The sequence below is a fragment of the Manacus vitellinus genome, unplaced genomic scaffold (assembly GCF_001715985.3).
Source record: "Manacus vitellinus isolate BGI_N305 unplaced genomic scaffold, ASM171598v3 scaffold_58_pilon, whole genome shotgun sequence".
NCBI classification, from domain to species: Eukaryota; Metazoa; Chordata; class Aves; order Passeriformes; family Pipridae; genus Manacus; species Manacus vitellinus.
In genome coordinates this window covers 1,501,645-1,527,808 of record NW_021940671.1, presented here as the reverse complement: position 1 = coordinate 1,527,808, position 26,164 = coordinate 1,501,645, and the positions used below count along the sequence as shown (strand labels likewise).

General features: G+C 49.7%; 2 protein-coding genes across 3 annotated transcripts in view; both read right to left on the bottom strand.

The window, feature by feature from the left end:
• Positions 1–85: 85 nt before the first annotated feature.
• Positions 86–3,188, bottom strand: RPLP0 (ribosomal protein lateral stalk subunit P0). The gene is made up of 8 exons (XM_018081928.2): positions 3,147–3,188; positions 2,852–2,955; positions 2,308–2,483; positions 2,126–2,213; positions 1,714–1,860; positions 1,240–1,425; positions 493–633; positions 86–322 (listed from the first exon to the last, which is right to left on the bottom strand). Exons 2-8 carry the CDS (start codon positions 2,903–2,905, stop codon positions 158–160), a joined length of 957 nt encoding a protein of 318 aa, XP_017937417.1. The 5' UTR covers positions 2,906–2,955; positions 3,147–3,188; the 3' UTR covers positions 86–157.
• A 271-nt stretch (positions 3,189–3,459) lies between these two features.
• Positions 3,460–26,164, bottom strand: part of PXN (paxillin) — a 49,218-nt gene continuing 26,513 nt past the window's right edge. The window contains exons 3-12 of one of the 2 annotated variants that reach the window (XM_008925771.3): positions 24,480–24,706; positions 23,876–23,991; positions 21,874–22,013; positions 21,337–21,538; positions 20,703–20,838; positions 10,529–10,699; positions 10,012–10,185; positions 9,372–9,453; positions 8,879–9,027; positions 3,460–6,894 (exon numbers count right to left, since the gene is read on the bottom strand). In XM_008925771.3, the coding sequence (XP_008924019.2) occupies positions 6,628–6,894; positions 8,879–9,027; positions 9,372–9,453; positions 10,012–10,185; positions 10,529–10,699; positions 20,703–20,838; positions 21,337–21,538; positions 21,874–22,013; positions 23,876–23,991; positions 24,480–24,706 (1,664 nt within the window). In that variant the 3' untranslated portion in view covers positions 3,460–6,627. Of the gene's footprint in view, positions 6,895–8,878; positions 9,028–9,371; positions 9,454–10,011; positions 10,186–10,528; positions 10,700–12,826; positions 12,908–13,487; positions 13,914–14,427; positions 15,596–20,702; positions 20,839–21,336; positions 21,539–21,873; positions 22,014–23,875; positions 23,992–24,479; positions 24,707–26,164 lie in introns of those variants that run through there. The other variant, XM_018081917.2, reaches the window with a different exon arrangement.

Here is a 26,164-nt window from a genome sequence, read left to right as displayed (position 1 = left end):
CGCTGCAGCACACGGGCCCCCTCGGGTTACACTTTTCCCAAGCCCCAGGTGATGTGGAGACTACACTAAGGATGCAGGCACACACGAAGGTGTAAAATAGCTTTTTATTTCTTCCATTGGGCCAACTGTGACACAAACAGACAGGTGGTGGCTGCTGTTAGTCAAAGAGACCGAATCCCATGTCCTCATCAGACTCCTCCGACTCCTCCTTCGCTGCCTCCTTTGCTGGAGCAGCAGCAGCAGCAGCAGCAGGTGCAGCTGCTTCAGTGACCACAGGCATGGCTGCCACAAAGGCAGAGGGGTCTGCCAGGAAGGCCTTCACCTGCAAAGGAGCCGGAAAAAAAGGTAAACTCACAGGAAACAAAACATTTTGAAGGGCTGAACCTTTGCAATTGCAAAGGCAGCACTTGCAGCTTGCTAGAAGCCAAATGTGCATTTATCACTGCCAGTTATGAAGAACCAAAGGCACTTCAGCTACACTGAAGCCATTACCTTTTCAGCCAGTGGGAAGGTGTAGTCGGTCTCCACAGCCACGGCCAGGACACGCTTGTACCCGTTGATGATGGAGTGGGGCACAGAAGCAATGGTTGGGTACCCAATTTGCAGACAGATGCTGGCAACATTACGAACACCCTGTGGAGAGAGAGACACTCATGTTTCTGTGCTCTGAGGAACAACCTGGACTAGAAACCACAGCAGAGGATGGCCAAGTGATGACTTCTACACTGCCAACAGGAGGGACAATCAAGGCATCAAGATTTAAATGTCACTGATCTCTGCTCTCTGGTGATCAGTGACAGAACCCAAGAATGACAAGGAGCTGTGTCAGGGGAGGTTTAAGTCCGATACTAAGAAAAGATTCTCTCCGGAGAGGGTGGTTGGGCACTGAACAGGCTCCCCAGGGACGGGGTCACAGCCCCAAACCTGCCAGAGCTCAAGGAGCATTTGGACAATGCTCTCAAGCACAAGGTGGTATTGCTGGGGTGTCCTGTGCTGGGCCAGGAGTTGGACTTAACAATTCTTGTGGGTTTCCTTCCAACTCAGGATTTCCTAAGATTCCAAACAGCCTCACTTTTTGAAGCAGCTTCAGATGAACAGTCCCACATACAGGGCACCAGGGAGAGCTCCTGGCTCTGCAGGACCTTACAGAAAATACCACACAGGGCCTTTCACTCTGGGGCAGTGCTGGCTCCCACAGCAGCAGGGCAGAGCACGAGGGACATGGGCTATGGTGCTCACCTCCAGGAAGCGCTTGTGCAAGGTCTCCTCAGTGATGTCCAGCACTTCAGGGTTGTAAATGCTGCCATTGTCAAAGACCTGCTGGATCACCAACCCGAAGGAGAACGGGGAGATATTCAGCATGTTGAGCAGGGTGGCTTCACTGGCACCCACTTTGTCTCCAGTCTTGATGAGCTGCACGTCACTCTGAGGAGATCGGGGGAAAAGCAGTGAATACACACAAAGAAATTCCAGCACATCAGTTCAAGGGGACACAGACACAAATGGTGAAAATGGAGCAAATAAACCCAACACATACACTCCACAAGCCGAGCCAGACACCCTCCTTCCAATCCCCAAAGTGCAGCAGTCACACTGCTCATACAGTATCTAAGAATTAATGGGAGCTTTGGTCTTCAGAGTTCCCTGAGCTGCCACAGTCAGAGCCCCCAGTGAAGGAACAGCTTTGACAACTGCAGCACGCAGCTCACTGACCAGAATTTCAATGGTCCCTCTGGAAATCTTCGTGGTGATGCCCAAGGCCTGGAAAAAGGAGGTCTTCTCTGGCCCAAGGCCCGTGTTCTGGGCTGGCACAGTCACATCACAAGGAGCAATAGCACCGGCACGGGCAGCAGCTGGCACCTGAGAGAGGGGAGAAGAGAAGCTGCAAGAATGCTCACCTCAGATCTTGTGGGATCATCTCCTTGCTGACACATTCCTCCCAGATGGACAGCACCCAAGCACACACCAGTGACACAGCTGAACTCAAGCAGTTTGTGTAAGGCTGCAGGGGCCAATTCCCAGCCCTTCAGGACTCCTACTAATGACGTATCCTCCATGAAGACTCGGTTTTATTTTTCATTCCATAATAACAGCCCAGAGATGTGGTGAGGGCTGGTCTCCCTACCTTGTTAGCCAGCAGCATGTCCCGGATCTCGGTCAGATCCTCCTTAGTGAAGACAAAGCCCACATTCCCACGGATGTGAGGCAGCAGCCTGAAGGGAAGACAGCCTTCAGTTCTGTTTCTCAGACAACATCCCCTCCTCCCAGACAGAGCACCCAGAAGTGCCCTCAGGCAGCAGTACCCACTTTTCTAGGGCAGGGTTGTTCTCCAGATGACCACGAATAGCTTTGCGCATCATCGTGTTCTTCCCCATCAGCACAACAGCCTTCCCACGCAGGGACATGCGGATCTGCTGCATCTGCTTGGATCCCACATTGTCTGCTCCCACAATGAAACATTTTGGGTAATCATCCAGGAGTTGCTGTAACAAAAAGAACACTGTAACTATACAAAGACAGCCAGACAGAGCAGAGTGCTCAGAGCACAGAGCAGCATTAAAACCTCCACACGTTAAAACGTACAAAAAGGCTGTCAGAAGTTTCAGAGTGCTGAGCTCCAGCTGAGGCTGAGCGTGCCACAGGCTGCACGTTTCACTCAGCCATCGAGTCACATCCCTGAACATGTCACCTCTGCAACTACCGCAGCAGATTCTCACAGAAAAAACTGTGGATTGTCTTAATATCTTTCTAATGCTACGTAATCCTTCCTTTACACCACAGCACTTATCTCTTTAAACAAGCCCCCGCAGCACGGCCCGCCCGCCTCCCGCTGGCCCGCGCCGACACTCACGATGATTTTCATAAAATAGTTGGACTTCCACGTAGCCCTGTCTTCCCTGGGCATCTCGGCGGTGCTCCAAGGATCGCCCGGTGGGTTTAAAGACGAGCTGGGACCTGCCAGAGAGAAGCACGGTCAGGTGGGTCCGCACCCTTCCCTCTCCTTTCCTCCTCCCCCCAGTCCGGCCGCGGCCCAGGACCCCGAGTACACTCCGGGTACACCCGGGGTACGCTCCGGGTCGCGGCTCCCCCCCGTCCCGCGCGCCAGCCCCGCCCGTGCCCCGCGAGCCGCCGCGCCGCGCCCGCACCTCCACGAGGGTCCGGGAAAAGAAGGGCCGGAGGCGGGCCCGCCTCCTTTTATACCCGCGGCTCAAGTCCAAATCACAGCAGCCGCGGCGCGCTCGCCTCCCCTCCGCCCATTGGGCCCGCCTGTCAATCACCCGAGAGGCGCGTGACGCCAGCGGAAACGGCGCGGCGCCGCGCGCGGCTGGGCGGATCCGGCGCCCCCTGGCGGCGGGAGGGAGCGCCACCGCCCCCCCCCTCAGCCCCGCCCGGAGGGGGAACCGCTCCGGGTCTGATCCCTCCCCAGCTCAGGGGCTGGAAACAATCGCGACACAGTCGTGAGAATAACGGTAAAAACTTTATTGGCGTAACTGCAAGAATTTTAAATGGAAAAAAAAAAGCGGAGTTAGAAGTTTACATGGGAGGGGGAAAAAAAATCAAATAATTGTCGACCCAGCCAAGCTTCCCCCAGCCCAGCCCGGACGTGGTGAGAAAGACCTTCCCCAGGGGTAGCGCCCGGTCCGGGGGTGCACACACAGACCCTCCCGGAGCACCTGTCACAGCCCCTGTCAGCTCCTCTCCAGGGCCGGGGACCCCCCAGCACCATCCCCAGCCCCACACCCGGCTGTGCCACCCTAGAACTGCACCTGCAATGAACTACACAGGCATTTGGGACACCACAAGTCGTTATTTGGCAGAGTAGCATCGGTGCAGCATCCCAGCGTGTCAGGCACCAGATGAAGGCAGGAGGTAAATGTGTAATGATCTCAGTTAAGCACTAAGGACACCGAGCCTCCCCTCGGCCCCCAGCAGCCCTCACAGCACCCAGGGCCTTCCACATGTGCCAGGAGTGTCACTGGCACAACCCTCAACTAGCAGTGAGTGAGGTAGGTTAAAGACTCCCCGCACAGGGAAACTGAGGCACGCGATTACACCGTTTGCAGATGTCATGCCATTTGCAGTGGCAGTGCCAGAAACATCTCACCCCTTTCTGACACTCGGACACAACAGCTGTGTGTCCTCTCAGCGGCACCAAGGATTGACCTTTTCAGTGAGATAAACACACACAGCTTAGGAACACCCATTTAAGTTAAATCGACTTCACAGATGAAAAGGCAAATGCATAAGGATTCTTGCCTCATGAACTCTCCCAGAGCTACACTCAGCCCAGCTGACACAGCTCCAGTGCTCCCACAGTTCCCTTCGGCCTCACACCCACACACTGAGTTCATTTGTAGGGGAAATGAGTGAAACAGTTTCAGTGATCCAAGCAGGGCAGGGCAGCACCGCGACAAGGTTGTGTGACAGGGACCTGCAGTTTCCAGCCCAAGGCTGGGCTGGTTTCTGACACAGCCACCCCTGGGCCCCTAATGCACCTGCCAAGCTGCAAAACACACCCAGATGCCTCTGGTGACAGTGCTGTAGCACTCTGGAGCAGTAACTGAAACACTGCTCCCTGGGCTGCCTTGGCTGGTACCACAGAACGGCACCGGGAATTTCAGTGCAGTCCTTCCCTCTCCGTAGCACCCTCCATCCAGCCAGAGACCTAAAAGTGCTTTAGCAAACACGAGCTAAGCCTCCCAATAACCTCACAAATCCAGGCTAAACTGCCCCCATTTTACAGATGGGGAAACTGAGGCACAGTAAGGTTTAGTGACTGGCCCAAAGTTACACAGCTAGTCAGGAACAGTCTGTCTCTCCCACTTTCTCCTCCTCAGTCACAAGACCTTTTTTCCTCAATTTACCCTGCTCTGATTTCAGGTGGCTGAAGAGGAGAAACAGAGGGCAAAGGTCTGAGCTCCTCCCCCAAAGCATCACATTAAGACTTAAACATCCTGGAAGCTGGGCTTTGGGAGAAAGGCAGGTGATTCAAATACAGCAGTTTACAGGTTACAATAAAACCAGAAAACACACTTTTAGGTGACCCAGAGGAGGGGAAAAAAAAAAAGCTATTCACAGTTCACCTGCCTGTGCTAGGGAAAAAATACAAGTCACATTCCCTTCCCCATAGATTCCAGCCCCTCCCAACCCGCAATAAAAAGGAAATATTGAATGTTAGTTCGGCTTAACAAAGCATTGAGGTTATAGATGCAGTAAGCCAGCACAACTGGCACACTGCCTAGAACAGCACAGCTTGATATAAAAGTTGCTTTCTTAAAATCACTTCAAAACCAATTTCTGTATAAGAGGATTAAAAGTAAATTAGATATGAATTCAAAATCAGTGTAGAAATCTACAGTTCTTATCAAAGACTGGATACAGTATTCACTTTGATAGTAAAACTCCAGGTGTGTCACGCACACCTGACCCACGGGACTTGTTATACCAGTAACAGTCAATATAAAAGGTTATTGCTGTAGCATCTCTCAGTAGAACATGTTTAACAAGAGCACAGAAAATGGAAACACCAAGGGGCTGACAGGTCTCATTAGCAAAGAGGAAGAAAGGATATAAATTTAGGATTTTTTTTTTTCTCCCGGCTTCTTAACCCTCTCCACTTTTCCCCACTCTTGTGACAGTTTCAGGCCCTGACAGATGGGAGATTTTCAGGCCAGATAAACACACACACATCACACTCATTCATAACAGGGATGGATGAAAAAGGCTGCTCTGACCTCTCTGCACCTGCATTTAAAGAAGGGATGATGCCTCTTCCTCTCTCCCAGGAGCAGCAGGTGAGGGGAGCAGATGCCCTGAGCTGGCCTGGATGGAGATGCCTGGCATGGGATGTTCCCACAAGGAGCACACATCAGTGCTGAGGGATGGTCAGGGCTTACCCCACCTTCTGCTCTGGTGTGCTGAGAAAAGGCATTGAGAAAGGGCATAACAAACTAGGAGGGGAAAACCCCCACCCCACACATTAACATCTTGATTCCTCTTAATTAAAAAAAAAAAAAGTAAGTGGTATTATCTCCCTACAGTGTAATGGAACTGGAGAGACCCTTGCAGGGTCTTGGCTGCCTGTGCTGGTGCTCTGGTCTCAGCAAGTCACACACATGGTGTGGCTCTGTGAGGGGAGCCAGGGTGGCCCTGAGGTTACAGGGTGCCCTTGCTGGGCTGTCGCTCACCCTGCACACGTGCAGGCAAAAGCCTGAGAAGGAGGTGTCAAAGCAGAGGGCTGTGTTGTCTGCAAGTGTCTCGATTTGCTCAGGGAGCTGACACGGGCTGAAACGTACTGGCAAAGACTCCTGCTGCCAGGAGGGGGGTGGGAAGATCTCCCTGTTGGAGCCCTCGAGCTAAGCTCAGCTGTCAGTCACACACACAGACACACACACCGTCATGAGGGATCTCGGCCTCTCTCTACTGAGACACAGCAAGGGCGTTTCCAGTTTAATGGTCCGTCTCATCTCTGGATCTACTGCCTCTCCATAGCAGCAGAAAGCACTCCCCACCCCCCACCCCCCTCCTCCCCTGCCTGGTAAGATTCCTAAATCACAGTAATGTTCAGAGAGCCAGAACTGCCGAGGGGGTGGCAGAAAGATGCTTTAGCGCCCATCGATGGTGCCTCTAACAGAAGAGCTTGAGGAAGCAGTTCTGGCAGTAGGGCTTGTCGTTCTGCTCTTTGAAGGTTCCTTTGTTGAGCTGCTTGAGGCAGAAGGCACAGACAAAGTGTTCAGGGTGAAATTTCTTGCCCATGGCAGTGATGCAGCGTCCTGTGATGGGCTTCTGGCACCCGGAGCAGAGGGAGCCGCGGCGCTCGTGGTAGTGCACCTCGCAGTAGGGCTGCCCGTCGTGCTCAAAGAAGCTGCCATTGATGAACGGGGTGAAACATTCCTGCAGGAGGACAAAGCAGAGGGGACAGGTTGTGTGAGAAGCCAGGGATGTGGGGAGGGGCAGCTCCACAAGCCACCTCTGTGGCACAGCCCAGCTGTTCTGCGGGCAGGTGAACTGCTGCCCTTCACTACTGTCCTGTTGTCCAGAGCCAAACTCTGTCCACCAAGAAGAGTTTCCAAGAAAAGGCTGAGAGATAGACAGATACAGGCACAAGCAAAGGAATTAACCAGCTCCTTCCCCCAGCTAGCTTCACTTCTACAAAGAAAATACTATGGATGAGCTACCAGATGTGTCCAGCCAGGAGAAAGGAGAACACTCCTTCCTCTGAGGTGGGAAACACTGAAGCACCTTTCCCTGTTCGGTTTTTTCTCACTCCAGCTTCCCCACAAGGGCAGGCAGAAGGAGGGACCAACACAGACTTTCATGCAGCAGAATCCTGATGAATACTGGACTGGTTCCAGCTGAGAAAATGAGGCACAATTAATCTTCACAAGTGACCTCTCCACAATGGCTGGCATTAGGCTGGTACACTCTGCAAAGGATTGTCCAACCTGAAACATCTCCAGCAGTTACACACGGATCACTGCTGGGAGAAACTGTTTGTTCTACAGGGCTAATGATTTTGAACAGACAAGGAGAAGAGGATACACCAGCTACATGCTAATTAGTGTCCAGAGCTCCTCCTCCCCCTTGGTGTCAGGCAGCTGAGGACTCTACACTTTAGAACCTGCAACAGAAGCACCCACCACCCCCACCAGACTGGGGAGACCCCCCAGTGGTGGTCTTGTATGAGTGGGAAACTCCTTGTATGCGTGGGAAACTGAAGCAGCAGAGTGTGGGAGAGTCGAGGACGCTGCCAGATTTGCCAAATACATCAGCAGCAAGGCTTGAGGAGGAGCCATGTTTGCAGAATCCTGGTTTTGCTGTCCCCTTCCCCGGGGAGGACACTGACTATCACACACAGCTGGACCCCAACACGTGGAAAGGGATCCAGCAAACAGCAGGCAGAGCTGTTAAACACTCACAATACCAGGATGAATACAGTTTGCCTGCAGCGAGTCCAAGACTTTACTAATGCTGACAGTTCAATAAACAGTGTCTTCCCTCAGTCAGCAGGACAGCTGAAAAGTTTGCTCTGATTTAGCAAAAACAGGAAGAGAATCACATCTTGTGTCCTGGAAGACATCCATGTTGGCCCCACTAATTCAGGCAGTGTGGCAGCAGGGGGAAAGGAAAGCACAACTGCTTGATAAAGTCTCAATCTCTGCACAAGAAGGCACAGCCCTCCCCAGCCCCACAGAGTCAGGCACAGCTTCTGCCTCCACTCTCTGCACACCACTGCAGGAGCCACAGACAGTCCCAACAGCACGGACACAGTCAGATCTGAGCATCACACCAGGAATCAGCAGCTTGTGGTTCTGGCTGCTTCATCTGGTTTCTGCCCTTCTCTCCCACTCTAGGAAGCACTGGTTGATTTGGCTCATCTCTTGGGGCCTTTAAGAGTTAATATTTGCAATGCTCTCTGAAAGAGTGCCAAGCATTTAATCTGCAGTATTCCTGTTTCTTATGCCTGTTGTATGGAGCCTGCCACTATTTCACTGACTTGCACGTTTGTCTGAACAAGGTCAGCCTCGTTAGTTTACATTGTCAGATGGAGCATGGGAGGAAGATCCTCAAAATCTGAGTGCTGAGGCAAGTGCTCAGAGAGAAGCTTAGCTTATAATTTTTTAAAGGTCACAGAAAATGTCTCTGTTTATCTGTGAGCTGCTGCAGAAGCCCATAATTGCAGTTGGGAACAGAAAGGCAGCTTGAAAGTTCAACATAAACAGGCAGAGGAACAAGAAGGTGTTTGGTTGCTGACATGTTTTTATCTTGTGGGACTGGCTGCCCTTCACTGCCCCAGAGACGCCTTTTCCCGATATGGGACCAGATGCCTGCAGGGAGGAAAAGAGAGGGGTCGTGCAAAGGACCTTGGGTTTCTTACCCGACAGACAAAGCACTCGGGGTGCCACAGGGTGTTCAAGGCAGAGATGTAGTTTTCCAGGATAGCCCGGGCACAGCCTCCACACTTGGGAGCAAACATGTCAAAGTAGTCCTTGCGGCAATAGGCTTTGCCATCCTTCTCATGAAATCCTGCCAAAGGAGAGGAGAGGCAAAGGGATCAGCTCCTGATCTTCACCTATGGCCAGACAAGCTGTGTGGGATAACCTGTGTGGGTGGGATCATCCCTCCCCCTGCTAACACACACAGCAGGGTCCTTGTTCTGTTCCCTTCCCATCCCAGCACATGCATGCTCTTCCTCTCTGGGGAGAAGAGATGATTACTGGTAGCATTCTTCCCCCACAAACAGCTGTAGCCCTTGGAACTCCAGTAGTTCCCCTGTCCCCTCAGACTGTCCCCCAGCAGCAGCTCTGCCTTACACCCTTCTCTGTATTTTAGGGAGGAGATTGTTCTCTCCTTGCATAAATCAGCAGTACCTTCAGGTCCAAAGAAAGCTCCACACTGGGCACAGAAAAAGTGTTCAGGGTGCCATGTCCTGTCCAAAGCCGTCACCACTTTCTGTTCAGGAGAAGACACAAAGTGCAAGTCACTTAACTGATGGTTTCAACTTGGAGGTGAGTAAGGGGGGGCTGGAGGGAGGGGAGAAGACATTAATGTTGGTGCTGACAAGAGCAAGCATTAAAATAGACTGTCCTTTAGAGAGCTGAGTCAATTCGCCCCTGCCTCTGGCTCGTTCAGGCTCTCCCCACTGCACACTTTTTTTACCCTAAAAGGATCTTAGGCACTGCCTCCTCCCTTACACAGGGCCCCGTCCAGCCCTCAGGACTAGCACTGGTGCCTGTTACCACAGGCTACCAACACACAAATGCTGAGGAATCAGAATGATGGAGCAATGTGGGATTCTGAAGGAACTTCACAAAAGGTAAGAGGGACTATCTCCTCTCACTGGTGTAAGAATTTGACTGGGCCAAGTTGTTTCCCTTTCAGAGCAAGGACAAAGGAAACATGGAAATCCCAAAACAAAAATCTTCCACCCAGGACACATGGGTGGAGTTTTTAACACCCAGGCCCTGCAGCACCTTGCCAGCACCCTGAATCCCCCCCCAAGGAACTCACATCAAGGATGGGCCCGTTGCAGTAGTAGCAGCGAGGGGAGAAGAGGTTGTGGTAGTCCTTCTCGCAGTAGGGCTGCCCATCCCGCTCAAAGAAGTTCCGCGACCCGATCTCCTCCTGGCAGTGGGTGCAGACGAAGTGCTCAGGGTGCCAGGTTTTCCCCATGGCTGTAACTACCTGTTGGGAAGACAAATCATGAAGAACAACTCTACCTCCCTCTCCCCTAGACCACATGACAAGCTACCAGCTGGAGATCAGCAAGAATGACAAGTTCTACTACTCAAGTGAGCCCTGGACTGGGGTAGCATGAAAACTGAATTACCTATCATCTCAGGAGAGGGCAGTCCCTCAGGGGCAGGGTAGAGGTCACTGGAGGAGCTTACAGCGTACCTAGCCAGTGGATAAATAGAGTACTTCAGTTTCTCCAGCATCTCCAGTCTCTTCAGCCTCACGAAACAGCCCTCCCATTACTCCCAGCTGCAGCCCAAGGTTCAGCAATGAGACAGCACCTTCCACTCACCTGCCCAGCAATCGGCTTCTTGCAGGCTCCACAGACACCTTTGGCAACTGTAGCTACACCCAGTTTGTTCAGGTCGGACTGGAGACTTCCCAGCATGGTGTCCAGCTGACTGCCAGGCTTGGAGGCTGTGGATGGAGGGGAGCTGCTCCCGGCTTTCCCCTGTGCCATGAACTGCAGGAAAGAGAAAACAAAAGACTGTCAGTTCTGCTGTGCTTTACCAGATAAATGCCTGCTGTTGCTGCCAGTGGCCCCTCTGCAGAGACACACAGGGGGTTTCCAGGAGTCAGGTCTCTGAAGACTGAGGGCCAGAATAAAGTACACACATGTATTCTGCCCATGCAGAGACATGCAGAGACCCTGGGATGTGTAACAGCAGAGCTGTGCACAGAGGATTTGATTTTCCTTCACTGCACATACAGCAGAAGTCCCCAGCACATCCCAGGCAGTCAGTACAGTGCTCTCTAAGCCTCTGCCAAAAGTCTCCCTTTACCTCATCAGTTCCTGGCCAGCTGACAAAGCAGACGCCATCCAGAGGGCCCCTTCCCCTTGACCTCTCTCCATTTCTATGCTGCTGCTGTCAGTTCTGTCTCCTCTCTGACAGAGATGCTCTCCTCTTCCTCATCTCACTCCCCTTTCAGCTAGAAAATCTTCCCCCTTCTCCCCACCTTCTGCATATCTGTTTGTCAAGTCCCCTTGGCCCCTCAGGTTGCTCTCATCCCGTGCCTGAGCCAAGCAAGTGGAAGGAGGAAGGAAACAACTGCCTTGCAGTTGCCTGCTGTTTACCTACAGAGAGGGCAGTGCATCCCCAGCAGACAGGGCTGCCACATCTACTGTCAGACCTGGAAATGCACCAGGTGGAGGGAAGGGGAGTCAGATATTTGTCTCAGAGGCCTTTTCTGAAACTCACACCACCACAGCACACACAGCTTGGAAAGGCTTCCCAGAGGTGAGGGAGAAATGTTTTACTGAGGCTCACAACTTATAAACAAAGCATATGTTCTCCTTGGCCACCACAGCACCCTTTGCAGACAAACCACTATAAGGAAAGAGAGATTATTTTAGCTGACTTTGCACTGCCACAGTTACTGTCAGGTTTAGAGACACCCAAAGAAGTCCCTCCCTGAGATGCTCGTCTGGAGCACATCTTCTTTTACTAAGAGAATAAATTAAAACAGACATAAAATCTACACTTGTGTACAACCCACCAGTGTGCTGCCAGCACAGCCAGAGGAGCAGGGACATACTGAAGTGCTCAGAGATGTAGTGGAATGTGCCCTTCCAGCCACAGGAGGAGCTCTGTTCCCTGTCCTGCAGCTGCTTGTCCTTGCAGTCGATTAGTTTACTCAGTGACAAATCCTGCTTTCTGCTCCTTTGTATAAAAATTCTCATGACATACATAAATTCAGCTTTTTTTACACACACATTCACACACTCCTCAGCCTTGCCTCGCATGCAGCAATGACTCCCAACGGAGCCTGACACACAGCTTTTCCCCTCCTCTCTCCTCCCAGCCATTCCATAACTTGCAACCTCTCCTAGTCCAGCGGCACAGAGCAGCCCCATCACACCCCAATGTCCTGAGCCTAAAACAAACCTTCCTCCACAGAGCAGACAATTGCTACCAAACTGTTACAGTGACAGTCCAAAGCACAGCACTGCAAGGAGACAACAGGCCTTTGGAGACAAAGACCAACCAGAGCCCCAGGATAAAGCCAGAGCTTCCTGCACAGCACAGCAGAAGGAAAAGGAGGATTGAGAGGATCGTACCTCTTCTCACTCTAAACAGGGGTTTGTAGCCACCAGGCAGGGCAGGAACACATGCCACACACAGGTGATAAATTCCATCCAAACAGAAAGGAGATGAGATGAATTCAACATGTAGCAACAGAGCACTTCACCCTTGACCTCAGGAACCACACACTCCTGCCAGCCACAGCTGACCCAGTGCAGGCACAACCACCTGTGCACACCTCAATGTCTACCTGGTCTGGTGACCCAGCCTCCTTGACAGCTCACAGAGGAGCCCCCACCTGAAGGAGGTTTGTTTCCACCTCCTGCAGTTTACAGGGGACACTCAGCACAGCATCCACATAAATTCATCATGCAAAGGCCCTTCAAATTCCCACCCTTCACCCATGAGATCTGCCATCATTCAAGTTCAGTGAGGAGCTCTATGAGCAGCAAACCATGCACTACAGGATATTATCCACGTTAATGCACTGGGAGCTCCGGGAGCAGATCCCAGCACACATTGACCAGAAAAGCACACCATGCTGAGGAAACAAAAGGAGGTCCTGCCTTGCCAGGGGTGGGGGGGCCCAGGGGTGCAGGAGCAGCCAGCAGATTGGCACTGGGGACAAGGGGAGGAGCAGAGGTCACCTGGAAAGTACAACAGTTCAAGATGCAGAAGGGTTTCCTTTCCTTGCTCGTTGCTTGAGAAAGCTGCCTGTACACTAACACTGCACTGCTTGTATACATTAAAACTCCCCCCCCACCACAGAGCCACAGCCCTTCCCTGACAGGAGATGCAGAACACAGATCTTAATCATGCCATCTCCTCCCCACATCCACTCACACTGTGGACACCTGTCTAAACAGGCAAACACAGGAAGGACTGTTGATCTGCTCCTTCCAGTATGGAGATTTTGCCATCTTTTACTCTCCCCACTTCAAGAGAGATTATGGCAGGGAGAGCTGCAGGTTGTGTTTCAGAGTTACCTTCTTAATCTCAGAGGGAAATGGAGTCTCTGCTGCACAAAGTGACTGTCAGGACAGACATGACCCACACACCCCAGCAGCTTATTGCACGCATGTACTTTGCAATGCTACAGCTGGGCTTGTCCATAAATCCTCTCTTCTAGCCAGCAGTTCATACCAGCCCTTACCTGAACACTGTATCTACTGAGCTATCAAGTTACAAGCAGTAGTTGGATTGGAAAACAGTGCTAAAAACACAAACCAGGGGAGAGAAGCCTGTTTGCATTTCTGGGAAGAAAGCTTCATCTTCAGTCTGACAGCCAACAGAAACAACTGTCTTGCTGCTTGGGGTCCAGGTCTGGGGAGAACAGGAATGCCTGGGATCCTCAGAAGGAGGGGTGCCCACAACAGAAACCTCATGATAATCATCATCAGAACTTCCCCACTGGAAGAGAGGCTGGGGAGCCAAGCTGAAGGAAGAGGAAGACACTGGACTAGGAGCCGGGGTAGATGGCACATGGGAAGGCTGAGGTGGAAGTGGGAGGAGAGGTCCAGGGCCAGAGACATGAGAGGGAGCAGCATTAGCAGGGACTGTCTTTGCAGCTTCTTTGGAAGGCTGGAGCTGGGAAGAGGCTGAAACAGAGACTGTCCTCCTTGGGAGGAGTGGGGATTCTGGAGGAAAAACCACCTAGAAAGACACGGAGGAAGAAGAAAGGTGAATAAATCCAAAGAGGAACCAACAAGGAATTGGTTGTTATCAGTATGTTTATCTAAGGGAGAAAGCAGCAAGAAAAGAAAAGAGGATTAGAAAATGTGGTGTGTAGCTCAAGGAAGAGCATCATCTTACCCCCAAAATGTCCTGCACAGGTACAGCACTGAGCAAAAAAAAAACCCCCCCTCTATGACAGGCTTCCCAGTGTGGATTTAAAAATAATCCCCACAGAGACATTCGGCATGTGATAGCAGCAGGCTGCATAAACAGATACTATCACCAGCTCCCTCAGATCCCACTCTAATTCTTAAACACCCAGAACTAGAACCACATGCTGCTTTCCTTCTCAGGCCAGAGAAGGGTGAACAGAAAGACTTAGTCCTTCATTTCAAGTGGCTTAGGACACTCAAACTTAATCTGCACCACCACACAATGCTATCTGGGCAGAGGGACATGCTGGGATTTCCCAGCACACGTCCCCGCTGTCTACCTTCTCTACTTGCTGTCCACCACTCTGCTCTTCCCCCCGGGGTCTGGCAGTGACAATGACCCCCTCTGTCAGCCAGGCATCCTGGCTCTGCCATTCCTCCTGTTCCTGCTCAGCGATGCCCAGTCTGTCCTGCAGCTCTTCAATCAAGCGATCTTGGGACTCAGTCTTGTGGAATATGGCAGGACCTAGCTTACGCCTTGGAGAGAGGTCCCGAGACATTGGATGCACATTCGCAGTCTCTTTCGTCCTCTTGATTAAAGATTTAATCTAAATGACAAAGGTGAAAGTATCAGCAGAGAAGAGCAATGTCACAGCAAGCCCCAAGATGCAACAGCACAAACTCAAAGACATCAGTGACAATTGTGAGCAGGAAGAGTGATGACATTTATTCCACAATGCCAAAATTCCTCTTGGCACAGCCCAGAACAGTGACTCAGTGCAAGGAAAAACCCTGTAAGGATAATCACAGCGGCCAAAAATAACTGTCTAGAAAAGGAAGGGAAAGATTAACCAGAGGGAAGCCAAGATAGGAGGTGCAGCATGACCACTCCACTGAGCATTACAGAAACCTCAGCATCACAAGGGCACAGAGCAGGCTCTTTGTGTTTGCCCTTGACAGGCACAAGGCTCTTGGTGAACAAAGTGTGCTTCCAGCACGGGAAGAAACACCAACAGCTCCAGTAATGGGACCTAAAAAGGCCAGCAGAGGAGTTGCCATCCCAATCAGGAACATCCTCCAGTGCCATGAAACAGCCCTCGCTACTTTTCAGAGGTCTGCAAGGACTGAACTAGGGAATAAGAGTCCATTTCATGAGGAAACCCCTACAGACTGCTGTGTTCTGTGCTGCTGAGTGACATGCAGGAGAGAGCACAAGACAAAGCCGAGGGTTCCAAAGCTCCATGCCATGCAGCTGCAGTGACCCTGCTCAGAGCTCCGTGCTGTTAGTGTGGGTGAGCCCGGGCACACTCGCTCCACACACACAGTGTTAGTGTGCTGGCAGAACAGTCCTAGCTAGGACTTGTCCTACTCCTACATTCACTCAGTGCCTGCCTGGCCTGATGCAGAAATCCTCTCAATGGGTGGTTTGGAGACACATGGTAGATCCCATTCAGCTTTCCCAAAGTTTTCAGGAGATTCCGGAGTGGCTGCAGAGCTTTTGAACTGCTCCTGGTCTCCTCTGGCTTTGTTCATGTTAGCAGTACCTGCCTTCCTAGGAGTTCTGTCCCTGCCCTGCCTCTTCTTGCCCAGATCAGGACCATTATCTACCTTGGTTTCACGAGGCACTTCAGCTTTTACCTCCTGTCCTTGCTCCACTACAAAGCCCAACTGGTTTTTAGTGTCTGGGAAGACATCCCACCGATCCAGGGCAACAACAGAGGGTTCATAAACAGAATCCAAAACGCTGTCATTCTTTGCATGTATCTCTGGTGCATGTGCAGGCAGCTCCAGGGCCCACAGCTCATCTAAAGCTGTTTCCACACTTCTGCCCAGGGAGGAAAGGGCTGACTTGTCCATCAATGTTCCCTGCTGATCCAGCTCTTTGGGTACCTGCCCCTTCCCCTGACCATTTGAAGCATTTGAAATGGATATACTTGAGATTTTCGGGTCAGTTCTCTGCTCCTTCTTCTCAGTCTCTTTTGCCAAATCATAGTCCAGGCCTCGTGCCTCCACATCAGCAGGTCTACAGAGAAGCTCCACACTGGAAGCTGGCAGAGCCTGGGATGAGTTTCTAGAAAAGTCAGGCTTTCTGCTCAGCTGAGCCAAGCTTGCAGAGGTCACCTGCTCCCCACGAGTAGCACAACCAGAAGAGCTGCGTGGTGGGGGCACAGGGACTGCTTGTGTCAAACGGGGCACAGGTGGAGGGGCAGCAGGATGCCCTGGAACAGCCAGCACTGCAGTGTCACTGCCTCCCTCAGCACAGAGTTCTGCTGAGGGGGTACATGGTGGCACCGTCCAGTCCCCACTGTGAGTTGCAGAAGGGTGTTTGGAATGGGGCAGCACTGTTAAACTGGGAGGGGTGTCGCTGGAGTCTGCATTTGCTGAGCTGGGAACTGGTTCTAGGGAGGGTTCAGAAATCAGAGACATAGTGGAACTAGTCTGCAAAAAGGAGACAGAAGGAATAAGGAGAGAAAGAGATAAAGACAGATGTAAGGAGAAGGGGGAAAAAAAAAAGCAAAGAATTAAGCATTTTAACAATCAACTTCCAAATCAAAAAGCCATGTTGATCCAAAGCCTTACTTCCAGGAGTAAGGAAAGAAAGTGAGATAGCAAAGAGCAGAACCAGTATGACATTGTACTGATCTTCACATGAGTTCTGCGCGCCTCCTCCTGAGTGACAGCTCACGTGTTCACCTGCAGCTGTGACAGGGCACGTCATGGCCACTGGGAAGCCAGACACAAACCCAGGAATGTCTGGGCTGCGAGGAAAGGTCACTTTTTCAACTTATTAACAGACAGACATGTAAATTTTATATTTCAAAGCTGAAAAAACCCTCAATCAATGAAGAGAACAAAGCATGACATTTTCTTCTTGATACACTAATAAAATGCTCCAGTTGGCTGAGTTCGTGGCAGTGAAAACAAAGCTTCAGGGCATTCACAGCAAGAGCAGATGACATGGGCTTTGTTCTATTCACATCACTAATCTCACCTTGGACATGGCACACACTGAATCTATATGAGTCTGTCAGTCACTCCATGCCCTTGTGAGCATTGCTTAGGTGGCAGATTAACATCATTCCCTCAGGCCAAAGTCTCCACATTGACATTGTAATAAAATCAGTATTAATTTTGATCCAAAATACACTCTAAGAAGAGCAACTAATGCAGTGGGTTTGGTTCTCTTTGACTTACAGGGTCTTTTGAAAACAAAAGATCATGGGTCCTTCTTTCCCCATTTCCAGTGGTTCCTGGCTAAACTCTAGGAGACAAACCGGTATTACTCCTTTTTTCTTAAAAAGGGAAAATCAGAACAGTGGCTTGGACAAGCTCACACAGCAGGTCAACCTAAGACCAACGCTGAGCCTTCTGTTTTAAAAATGTATCCACAAAGGATTTCCAAATCCAAGAGCTATCCAGACCTGTGCTGATTCCTAGTCGTATTTTCCAAAGAAGCCTCAAGTCAGAGGTAGCAGGGCACATAACTTCCTAAGCCTCATGTATGGTATCTCAGTCTCTACTTACCTTTCTGAGATGCTTATCATGAATAAAAGGATAAAATTAACCACAACATACATAAAACCTGTCAGTAGATGGAAGAGTCATAACCTTGAGCTGCCCTAAGCTGCTGCCATCCTGAGGGGCCAGGAGCTGGCACACACACACATATTAGCAAAGTCACAACAGCAGTGCCCAGAAAGGGAAGAGCAACAGGAGACCAAAATTCATTTCAGACTGCTCTTCTCCCTGAGTAGCACAGCAAGGCCCACCATTCAGTAAAAAAAAAGAGGTAATTTCCCAGTATTCTGCCTAAGCTGGATGCACCTGTAAAAGTAACCTGGTTTGATGCTGGTTCACAGCTTCCAGACTTCCTAATGAAGTCAGTAATTTTCAAGGCAAGACTAACATTTCACTCAGAAGTCAGTATTTCTAATGTATCAAAACCATATTAGTTCCAGAATAAAGAGCAATGGGTAAGCACCCAACAGTAACAGAATAGTTAACTACCAGCATCCAGCTATGCAGTAAGCAGGCATCACATTACACAGAAATGGCAGAGGGTGAAAAAACAAGTGCATTAAGTGATCTCAGTGCCTGCTGACTGATGAGCTAGATAACCAAAATCAAATGGACTCTGTAAGCAAAAAGAATGAGCAACTCATTAAAGTGAGCAAAAGATGATAAAAGGGTGATGTATCAGCCTGCAACTGCACCTCTTACTCTGGAGTACCAGGGAAATCAAGCACCAGCGCCCTCCACTCCTTCATGCCCACCTACAGCAACTTCTAGTTGTACCAACAACCAACTCCAACTAATTTCACACCATACTTAGGCTTTCTGTCCTATTTCCTGCAATCACACATAGGTCTGGCACTTGAACAGTAGCCTTTCATCCTTCACCTTTGGAAAAACTTCACTTCTCTCCCTTGTATTCAAACACTGGCACAGACCAGAATACATTTTTACAGACAAGTTAACACCACCAGCTGGCACAAATAGAGGAGGTATTACCAAAGAAAAAGGACTGAAGGGAAAATGAAGCAATGTGGAGGACAGGAAAAAAGGAAAATAACTCAAAAAGAGTCAATGACATCATTAACAAAAGGAAAATGATCACAGAAACCATGTTATTTGTGCTCCAGGAAGAATGTTCAGACACAGATATCTCAATGCCTCACAAAAATACGACTGCTGTGTTTGTAAAGCCGAAATCTTAAAATCTTTCTACATTTCAGTTTGGTCTCAGAGGTCAACCAGAAACCAAGCCAGGAAGGCAGGCAGTATTACAGAAAGCAGCTCGTCTCTGTCACACAGGTTTTACTGGAGATTCAAGACTGCAAAGTATTGGAACACCCACACTTAAAAATGTCCCCTCCTTGTATCTTGCCAGGAAAACACCTGTGCTGGGCAAGGTCATTCTCAGTTACCAAGAGCTCACCTGGGAGCAAAGGCTGGTGGCAGCAGCCACACCCTGAGCTTGTTTTCTGAGCCCTGATAAAAGCAGCAGGGGCACGAGGCCCCTGTGCTCAGCTCCCAGAGCACATGGAAGGGGCAGGGCAGGGAATGCCAGCAGCACAAGTGTGAATTCTCTCCAGCTTCACAACACTGCAGTGTTTCAACCAGGCTGAACAAATGCTTGTGGATACCCTGCACTACACCCTAGGACCTAATATGGAGAAAAAAGGCAACACTAAGGTGTCAATATTTGCAATTGACTGAATACACACTACACTAAGTCTAGAGAAAACAGTGAGTAACTCCCAGATTCTCACAAAATTAAGTGCATGTGCCAGAAACGGCAGACTGAGTTCAATTCCAGCAAGCACAAGGCAAGCCAAGCCCCTCAGGGAGTGTGTGTTCACTGCTGGGTTCTGAACTCACACACTTGGTCAGAGCTCTGGGTATTGTATTGACCACCATGGAACCCAAAGGGCACAGAAAGAACAGCAAAGCTGTCACTGAATGTCCCCTCTACCTCTCCTCACAAAACATCTCAGCCCTGGCTGCCCCACCTAAAGTCATCTAGGAGGGGATGGAGCTCAGCACAAACAAAAAACACCAACTACTGGCAGAATCTTCCATATGAGGATAAAACAGAAAGTTAGGGAATTCTTAGGATTAGAAAGCAGACTTGCCTGTGTATGTAAGGCAAATCTAACAAAATATCTAGTATATTTGCTTTTTCCACCACTCTCAGAACAAATTCAAGTTGATAGTTAGTAAGGCTACAAGCAAAACAGTTGAAAGTAGAAAGTGAGAAAATATTTTTCATTTTGCTATGATTATGGGTAAATGAAGTCTCATGAAAATAACCTCCACAGTTAATCATCTAGTACAGGAATGGTAACATACCTATATGAATGAAGAACAAGTTATCCAAGTGCCAAGTGCCTCATGTTTCAAGAGGACCATAGGCAAGTTAATCCTGGAATTATGCTATTATGGGACTTTTATGTGCTACTTGTGACTGAAATAGCACTTCTTTTCTAATACAATAGTTTAATTTCCAAACAAGATTCTGAATGATATTCGCCATCCTCTGTCCCCACAAGAGGCTCAAACTTTAATCCCATTTTGAGGTGAATAATAGGGTTTGTTCTAAGATAAAACCTTTGAAATCTCCAGCTCTCTGATGCAAAGGCTTCAGCACTCACATCACATGCCTGGAAGATCCTTCTCAGGGAAAGCACATCAGGGTGAACACACTCCAGAGAGGAGGGTCATCCCACAGAACAGAAGGGCCTGTTCTCTGTCAGCAAGCAGAGTGGTGTCCCATGCCCCCTCCTTCTCATTAAGTTTTAGCACAGCAAAATAATTCACCCTGTACCGAGCAGTAACAAAGCTCATTATCTCTGGCAAAGAGACAAACTGCAGAACTGAAGGAAAAACAGATCCCAGAACTGTCTTATCCTGCCAGTGATGAGAATTTACAGCAGTCAAGAACACCTACAGCAGCACTCAGAAAGCACAAATACGCCACAGGAAGTTTCTCAGGGCAAGAGTGAGAGGTAAAGAGGGCATTCTGGAGACCAAACAAGGTCAGCAGATGTGGCTAACAGCAAGAGGGACTAGGGGTGGGGAGGGACAGATGCATTAAGGTGTCCTGACAGGGTACCTTAAAGTCAGAGAGAGATGCCATCAGCTCATCCAGTTCTCGTGTAGCTGAGGAAGCAGAAATGCGGGTCTGCTGCTGACTGGCCGTGACTCGCTGGGGGCTGCTCACCTCACCCTGGCTCACAGTGATGGCAGGCCTGGGAGGGGAAAAAAATAAAATTAAATTAAAAAAGAGTGCGTTTAACCTGGGAGGGCACTCCTAGACTGGAAGTCCCACTGCTCCCCTGAGCAAGCAGAGAATGAGGAGTTTCCTCAGCATGGCCCACCCCGGCCAGCCCTCCCCCAACCTCTCCAACACAAGCAGGCCCTGCCTCTCTGCCCAGTCTCACGTGCACACACACACCACCAAGACACAGACAATGACTGAACACTCATTTTGTCAGACAGTGGGCATCTGTGGTCAGCTGAGTTTGAACAATCCACCTCTCACCCATGACTTATGCATTTTTTCACCCAGGAGTAGGTAACAGAGCAGCAGCAGCATCTTCATGTGCCCACTTTATTTCTGACCCTTTAGACAAAGCCCATCTTCCATCCCTTGCTCTCCTGCAGCAGCTGCCCCTACACTACAGTCACCAATCCCACAGGAGCCATCCCACCCCATCCAAGCCTGCAACCAGCAAACCATTACTCACACTGGACTTGGCACGGAGCTCTCCAGCTCATCCAGCAGGCTCTCCACGCTGGGACGCACGTCTTCGATCCCACGAGCACCGTTTCGCTTTGGCTTTTCCTTTGTCGGGGGCGCAGCCTTCCCTCCCCCAGAGCTGCTGTTCTCTGGGACAACGTAGTGGGGTCCAGCCACGCTGGGCAGTGATGGGCTTCTGCCAGCTTCATCTGAAGAAAGGGGAGCAGAAAAGAGCCCTTCAGAGCCCCAGTTCCACACATACATGGTAATCACAGGCAAGAACAACAAACTGTCCAGAAATCTTGTGGAACATCCATCTTTGAGGATATTAAGAACCTAACAGTGCAAGGGCTTGAGCAACCTAATCTGACTTTGAAACTTTAGTTAGAGCCAGTTTTGAAGTTGGCCTTGCTTTGAGCAGGGTGCCTCACCCATATTAAACGAACCTTTGATCAAGGGCTGGAGGGACATTGGAAGGAAAAACCAGGCTGCTATTCTGAGAATAAAAGTACCCACTCACACGAAATGTCTTGCTATTCCTCACCTGCTGAGAAGCCACTGGCAGGGGTATGCTGAACAGCATTCAGTTCCAGGAGGAGTCTGTCCAGTTCTGAGAGGTTGCTGCCCAGAGAGGAGCTGGTCATGGTGGGAGATGGTTCCGCAGACTTCTGCTTGTTCGGGAAACTAAAGATAAAGGGAATGTGAAAACTTCTGTGTCAAGATACAGCAGAAGGATGGAGGGAAACTCGTATTAGGTTCCCAAAGTTTACACATGTACTGTGCTCTCTTCAGGCTGATGCTTTTAGCTCTGGGGGAAGGAAGATGTGTGCTTTGTGACATGACTAAACACAGCCACTCCTTAGTCACATCTCCAGTTGTCAGTTGTGAAGAAATACTGGATGGAACATTGATGGACAGGGCCTTATTTTAGGACTGTGAGCTGCCCAGCCCTGTAGGAAAGAGTTAACTGTCTGCAGATCCGAAATGCACAGAACAGCAGCAGAACCATTAGCTCACATACAGGAAAATGACTTGTTTCTGCTGACACCACACCAAGCAGCAAAACCCTCCTCCCTGAAGCGAGGGAATGCAGGGCTAGCACAGACTGAAGAGAGAGGCAAAGTACAAACCTCACTATCAGCAAAAACTCAGAAGCAAGAGGTTATGTGATAACCTCTTGCAACACTCAAGTCCTCAAAGCTTTAATTTGGGGACTTCTAATCAATTTATAAGAAAGTAATTTGATATATTTTCTACTGTGTGAGATACACAAGCGCGTATAAAACGCTGGCTACAATTACAGATGATCTTATATGGGTGATATCATTTACCACACAGAACTGCAAAGTGTTTCAAAGCAAAACTTAGCACCAATGCAGTGATTTTTATAGTAATTGCACTGTAGTAACACTCTTTCTCCCATTGTCCATGGCAGGGAAATTTTTTTCTCCTCATTTTACAAATGAAGGAACAATTTCTAATGCTCTAGAGGTTCTTATTTTATCAAAAAGATACTTTCCAAACCGAAAATGGGAACTTCTGCCTTATTCACAGGACCACATTATGCTCAGAAAGTTAATATCTAACAGGTTTAAGGACTCTGACACCTGTAACACCAGCGACAATTATGAATTCCATAAGGGCACTTATTATCCTTCTCTTCAGACTGAAAAATCCACAACTGCAATCTGAGAACATACTTCATCCCAAACCCACACACCAGCTACAATTCACAACAGAACCAAGCCATGCCAGACCCTTGCACAGGAGGACTCATGGTTGTAATTACCTCCATTTCGTGCTAATTGCATGCAGTCGTCTGAAAAAATTACAATTACTGCCTCCATTGGGCCATCCCTGGCTAGGCCTGCCTCTACCCAGAGTTAGTTCTGGCTGGAAGCAACTTCCTGCTCAGCAGAAAGAGCTGGCATGGTTAGAACATGACACCAAAGAAACACCAGTCTGCAGACTGTAAAAAGGTGTCCAGGATGAAGTTCTGACAGCCTCTTCCTCACTCATCCCCACGTCAGCAGAAAGGTCTGTCCCACTGCACAGGATAGTCCTCCAACCTCTCAGAGTAAGAGCAGTTGCCTTTGTGAGTACAAACTTGTTATCTATCAATCACCTACTGAGACACAGATTGTAAGAGGTTCAAATTTACCTGAAAATTCAAGTCACTGCACAGGTACTGAGTTCCCTGGTTTAACTGACCCAAAGGTCACCCAACTCCCAAAGAACTTTTGTGCTGTTTAACAGGGGGATGGATTTGTCACTTGTGTCTGGATCATATCCTTCACAACACAATCCAGATCCTGCTGTCTGATGGATCCTTAACCTCTTGCAGCTGAGCAAGCCAAAGGGCCAGGTCAGCCTTTGAAGCGAGTATGAAAGTTAAGGTGGCGTGTTACAAAAGTGGTAATCAAAACTGACACAAGGCAACCTAACACACACAGGGAGCAGTGCTTGTTTCCACTTATAGAAGGCAGCTTGAGCCACAGCAGGCTCAAGTTGTGAGTCAGGCTTATCTCTTAACAGGGACAAGATACCTGTAGACGTGTTCCTCTTCACTGGCACGGGGAGAAGGAGAGCTGAGCCCGTCTTTAGGAATCGAGGCACTGGAGCTTTTGGCACTAGAGCTGTATATAGGAGACTGGGACTGAGGCTGTGGAAATGAGATTTGCATTGGAAACAGAGAATACAAAGCAAATATGTACCTTACTGCATTGCAAACCCACACACGGATAGGGCAGAACAAAGCCCAGCAGAACTTCTAAAAAATCTGCTCTTTAGTCAAGCCAGCCTTTATCAGATGAGCTACACCAGGAACAACTGTTCTCCACTTATTTCAGACTTGACTATGAGTCGCAGCTCCTGCTGGAAAGCCCCAGTCTGCTTCCCACAGGCTACAAGACAGATGACTAACACTAATCTCATCACGCCACTACTTTGTCAAACAATGACGATGGGTTTCAAATTCTTTTGTGCCATTTGCTCCAGCCAGTTAGTTCTAATAAAACCCCACACCTCTCCCCATTTTCCCCCTCTGTTCACAGCCAAACTCATTGTCACTTCTTCCTATTCCTCCTCTTTACTTTCTTGAGAGATACTGTACCCACAAACCAACCATTGCACCCTCCCACATCCACTTACTTGCTGGTGGCTGTATTTGGGGGTGTTGGGTTGCCACTGGTCTAAGGGGTCGATCACAGTTCCATTCAGGGCCTCATTGGAAGGTGGTGGGGGCACTGGAGGGGGCACAGCAATCTCCTGGTACGTGTGGTTTCCAGTTGGATAGGAGTAAGGTGTTTCCTCTGTGAGAAACACTGGTCGCTTGGAGATATGTGAGGTGGTGGATTCCAGATCTGCCAGTAAGGCGTCTGCAGGAAAGCAAAAAAAGAAAAATCAAAATGGTAAAAGCCTGGACTACAGCTTTGTCTCCTTTTTCTCATTCAAAGTATCTGTATCAGAAGGTTTTTGGGAAGACTTTCCAACTAGAGTAATCTACCAAATGCCCTGAAAAACATTACTGCTGCCCGGGAATGAATGAGTTAACCAAACTTCTACTACAAAAAAACACCAAGATGTAACAAACCAGCCAGAACAGCTGTGTCAGTCCCAGATTTTTGTCTGAACTGGAAAACCACCCAACAACAGGGATCCATAGTCTCACTGCCCCCTGCAGAAGAGCAAGCCAGGCAAAACCTGCCCGGAGATCTACTCGCAACAGGATATTGACACAGACTAATTACAGGCTCCACATCATCACGGAGTCATTTACTGTGGCCGCAGGCATTGCTTTCTGCAGGAAACAAGATCTCAGGAGGTGTTTTCTCCAGAGTCTAAGGTAGTGGAAGAAGCATGAAACGTTCAGATCAGTCCACTGGTGCAGCAGAAGTACATGCTTCCATTTTCCTAATAAAAGTCCCTCTCAGTACATCATACAAACAGTTAACTAGTTTCCAGAGGCTGCCAGGTAAACGCCATTTCTTCTCCTGGAAACAATTCTCAACTAGCTGGGTGGAGACTGCTCACAAATTCCTGAAGAGCAGGAAAACTTCCACCAGTTAAAACACTGTCACTCGTGCCAGGGAGAGGACCCACGTCATACAGTTAGCACCTCTCAGAAAAATTAAAGCTGAAAAATGCTCTCCCTCAGAGACAAGGCATAAAACAGGCATTCCCAGCTTTCCACATTTCTCCATGCAAACTATCCTCTGCCCATTCCCAACCCTGCCCTCCTCTGCAGTGACTCACAGGCAAATCCCAACCCGTTGGACCTTCTGACCTGTGAGCCCACCTTGCAGAGCCCACTGCAGTCCCTGGAGGGGGAACTCCAGCGAGTGTCTGCAGGTCTGTGCTGTGCTCACTTTCTAAAGAAAGCCTCCCTGGCTGCATTCCCAGCTTTCCACTGGGGCAGCAGCACTTGGACACACCTCGTGAAGGCTGTTAGAGACCAGTCCGTTCACCAGGGACACCGGCACTCTCGACTGTAGGAGCATCAGGACATACCTGGCAGGTCCCTTTGGAGATGTGGAATTCAGCCAGAAAATAACACAACTTCAGCACAATCAGGAGGGGAGGCTCCCTGAAACCCCTGGATCCCCCTGTGCAGACCCAGCTGTCTGTAGTCTCAGCAGGCTCTTTCTCCCGCACACAGCAGGAACTCACACTCAGGTTTGGGGTGTGAGGGCTCACCCTGAGCGTGGCCATCCCGCCGTGTCCCCCACTGGGGTCACAAGGACCTGGAATTATCTGGTGGCACCAGAATAGCAACCGAGCAACTGCTAGCCCTAATGGCTGCCCACGGCTCCCAGGGCAGCACCTGCCAGCCCTGA

Excerpts from the sequence above, each read along its gene's own strand:
- RPLP0 (XM_018081928.2), bottom strand. The coding sequence starts at position 2,905 with ATGCCCAGGGAAGACAGGGCTACGTGGAAGTCCAACTATTTTATGAAA. Across the intron at positions 634-1,239 it reads TGCACAAGCGCTTCCTGGAG|GGTGTTCGTAATGTTGCCAG; the intron begins GTGAGCACCATA and ends CTCTCTCCACAG. Across the intron at positions 323-492 it reads CCTTCCCACTGGCTGAAAAG|GTGAAGGCCTTCCTGGCAGA; the intron begins GTAATGGCTTCA and ends GCTCCTTTGCAG.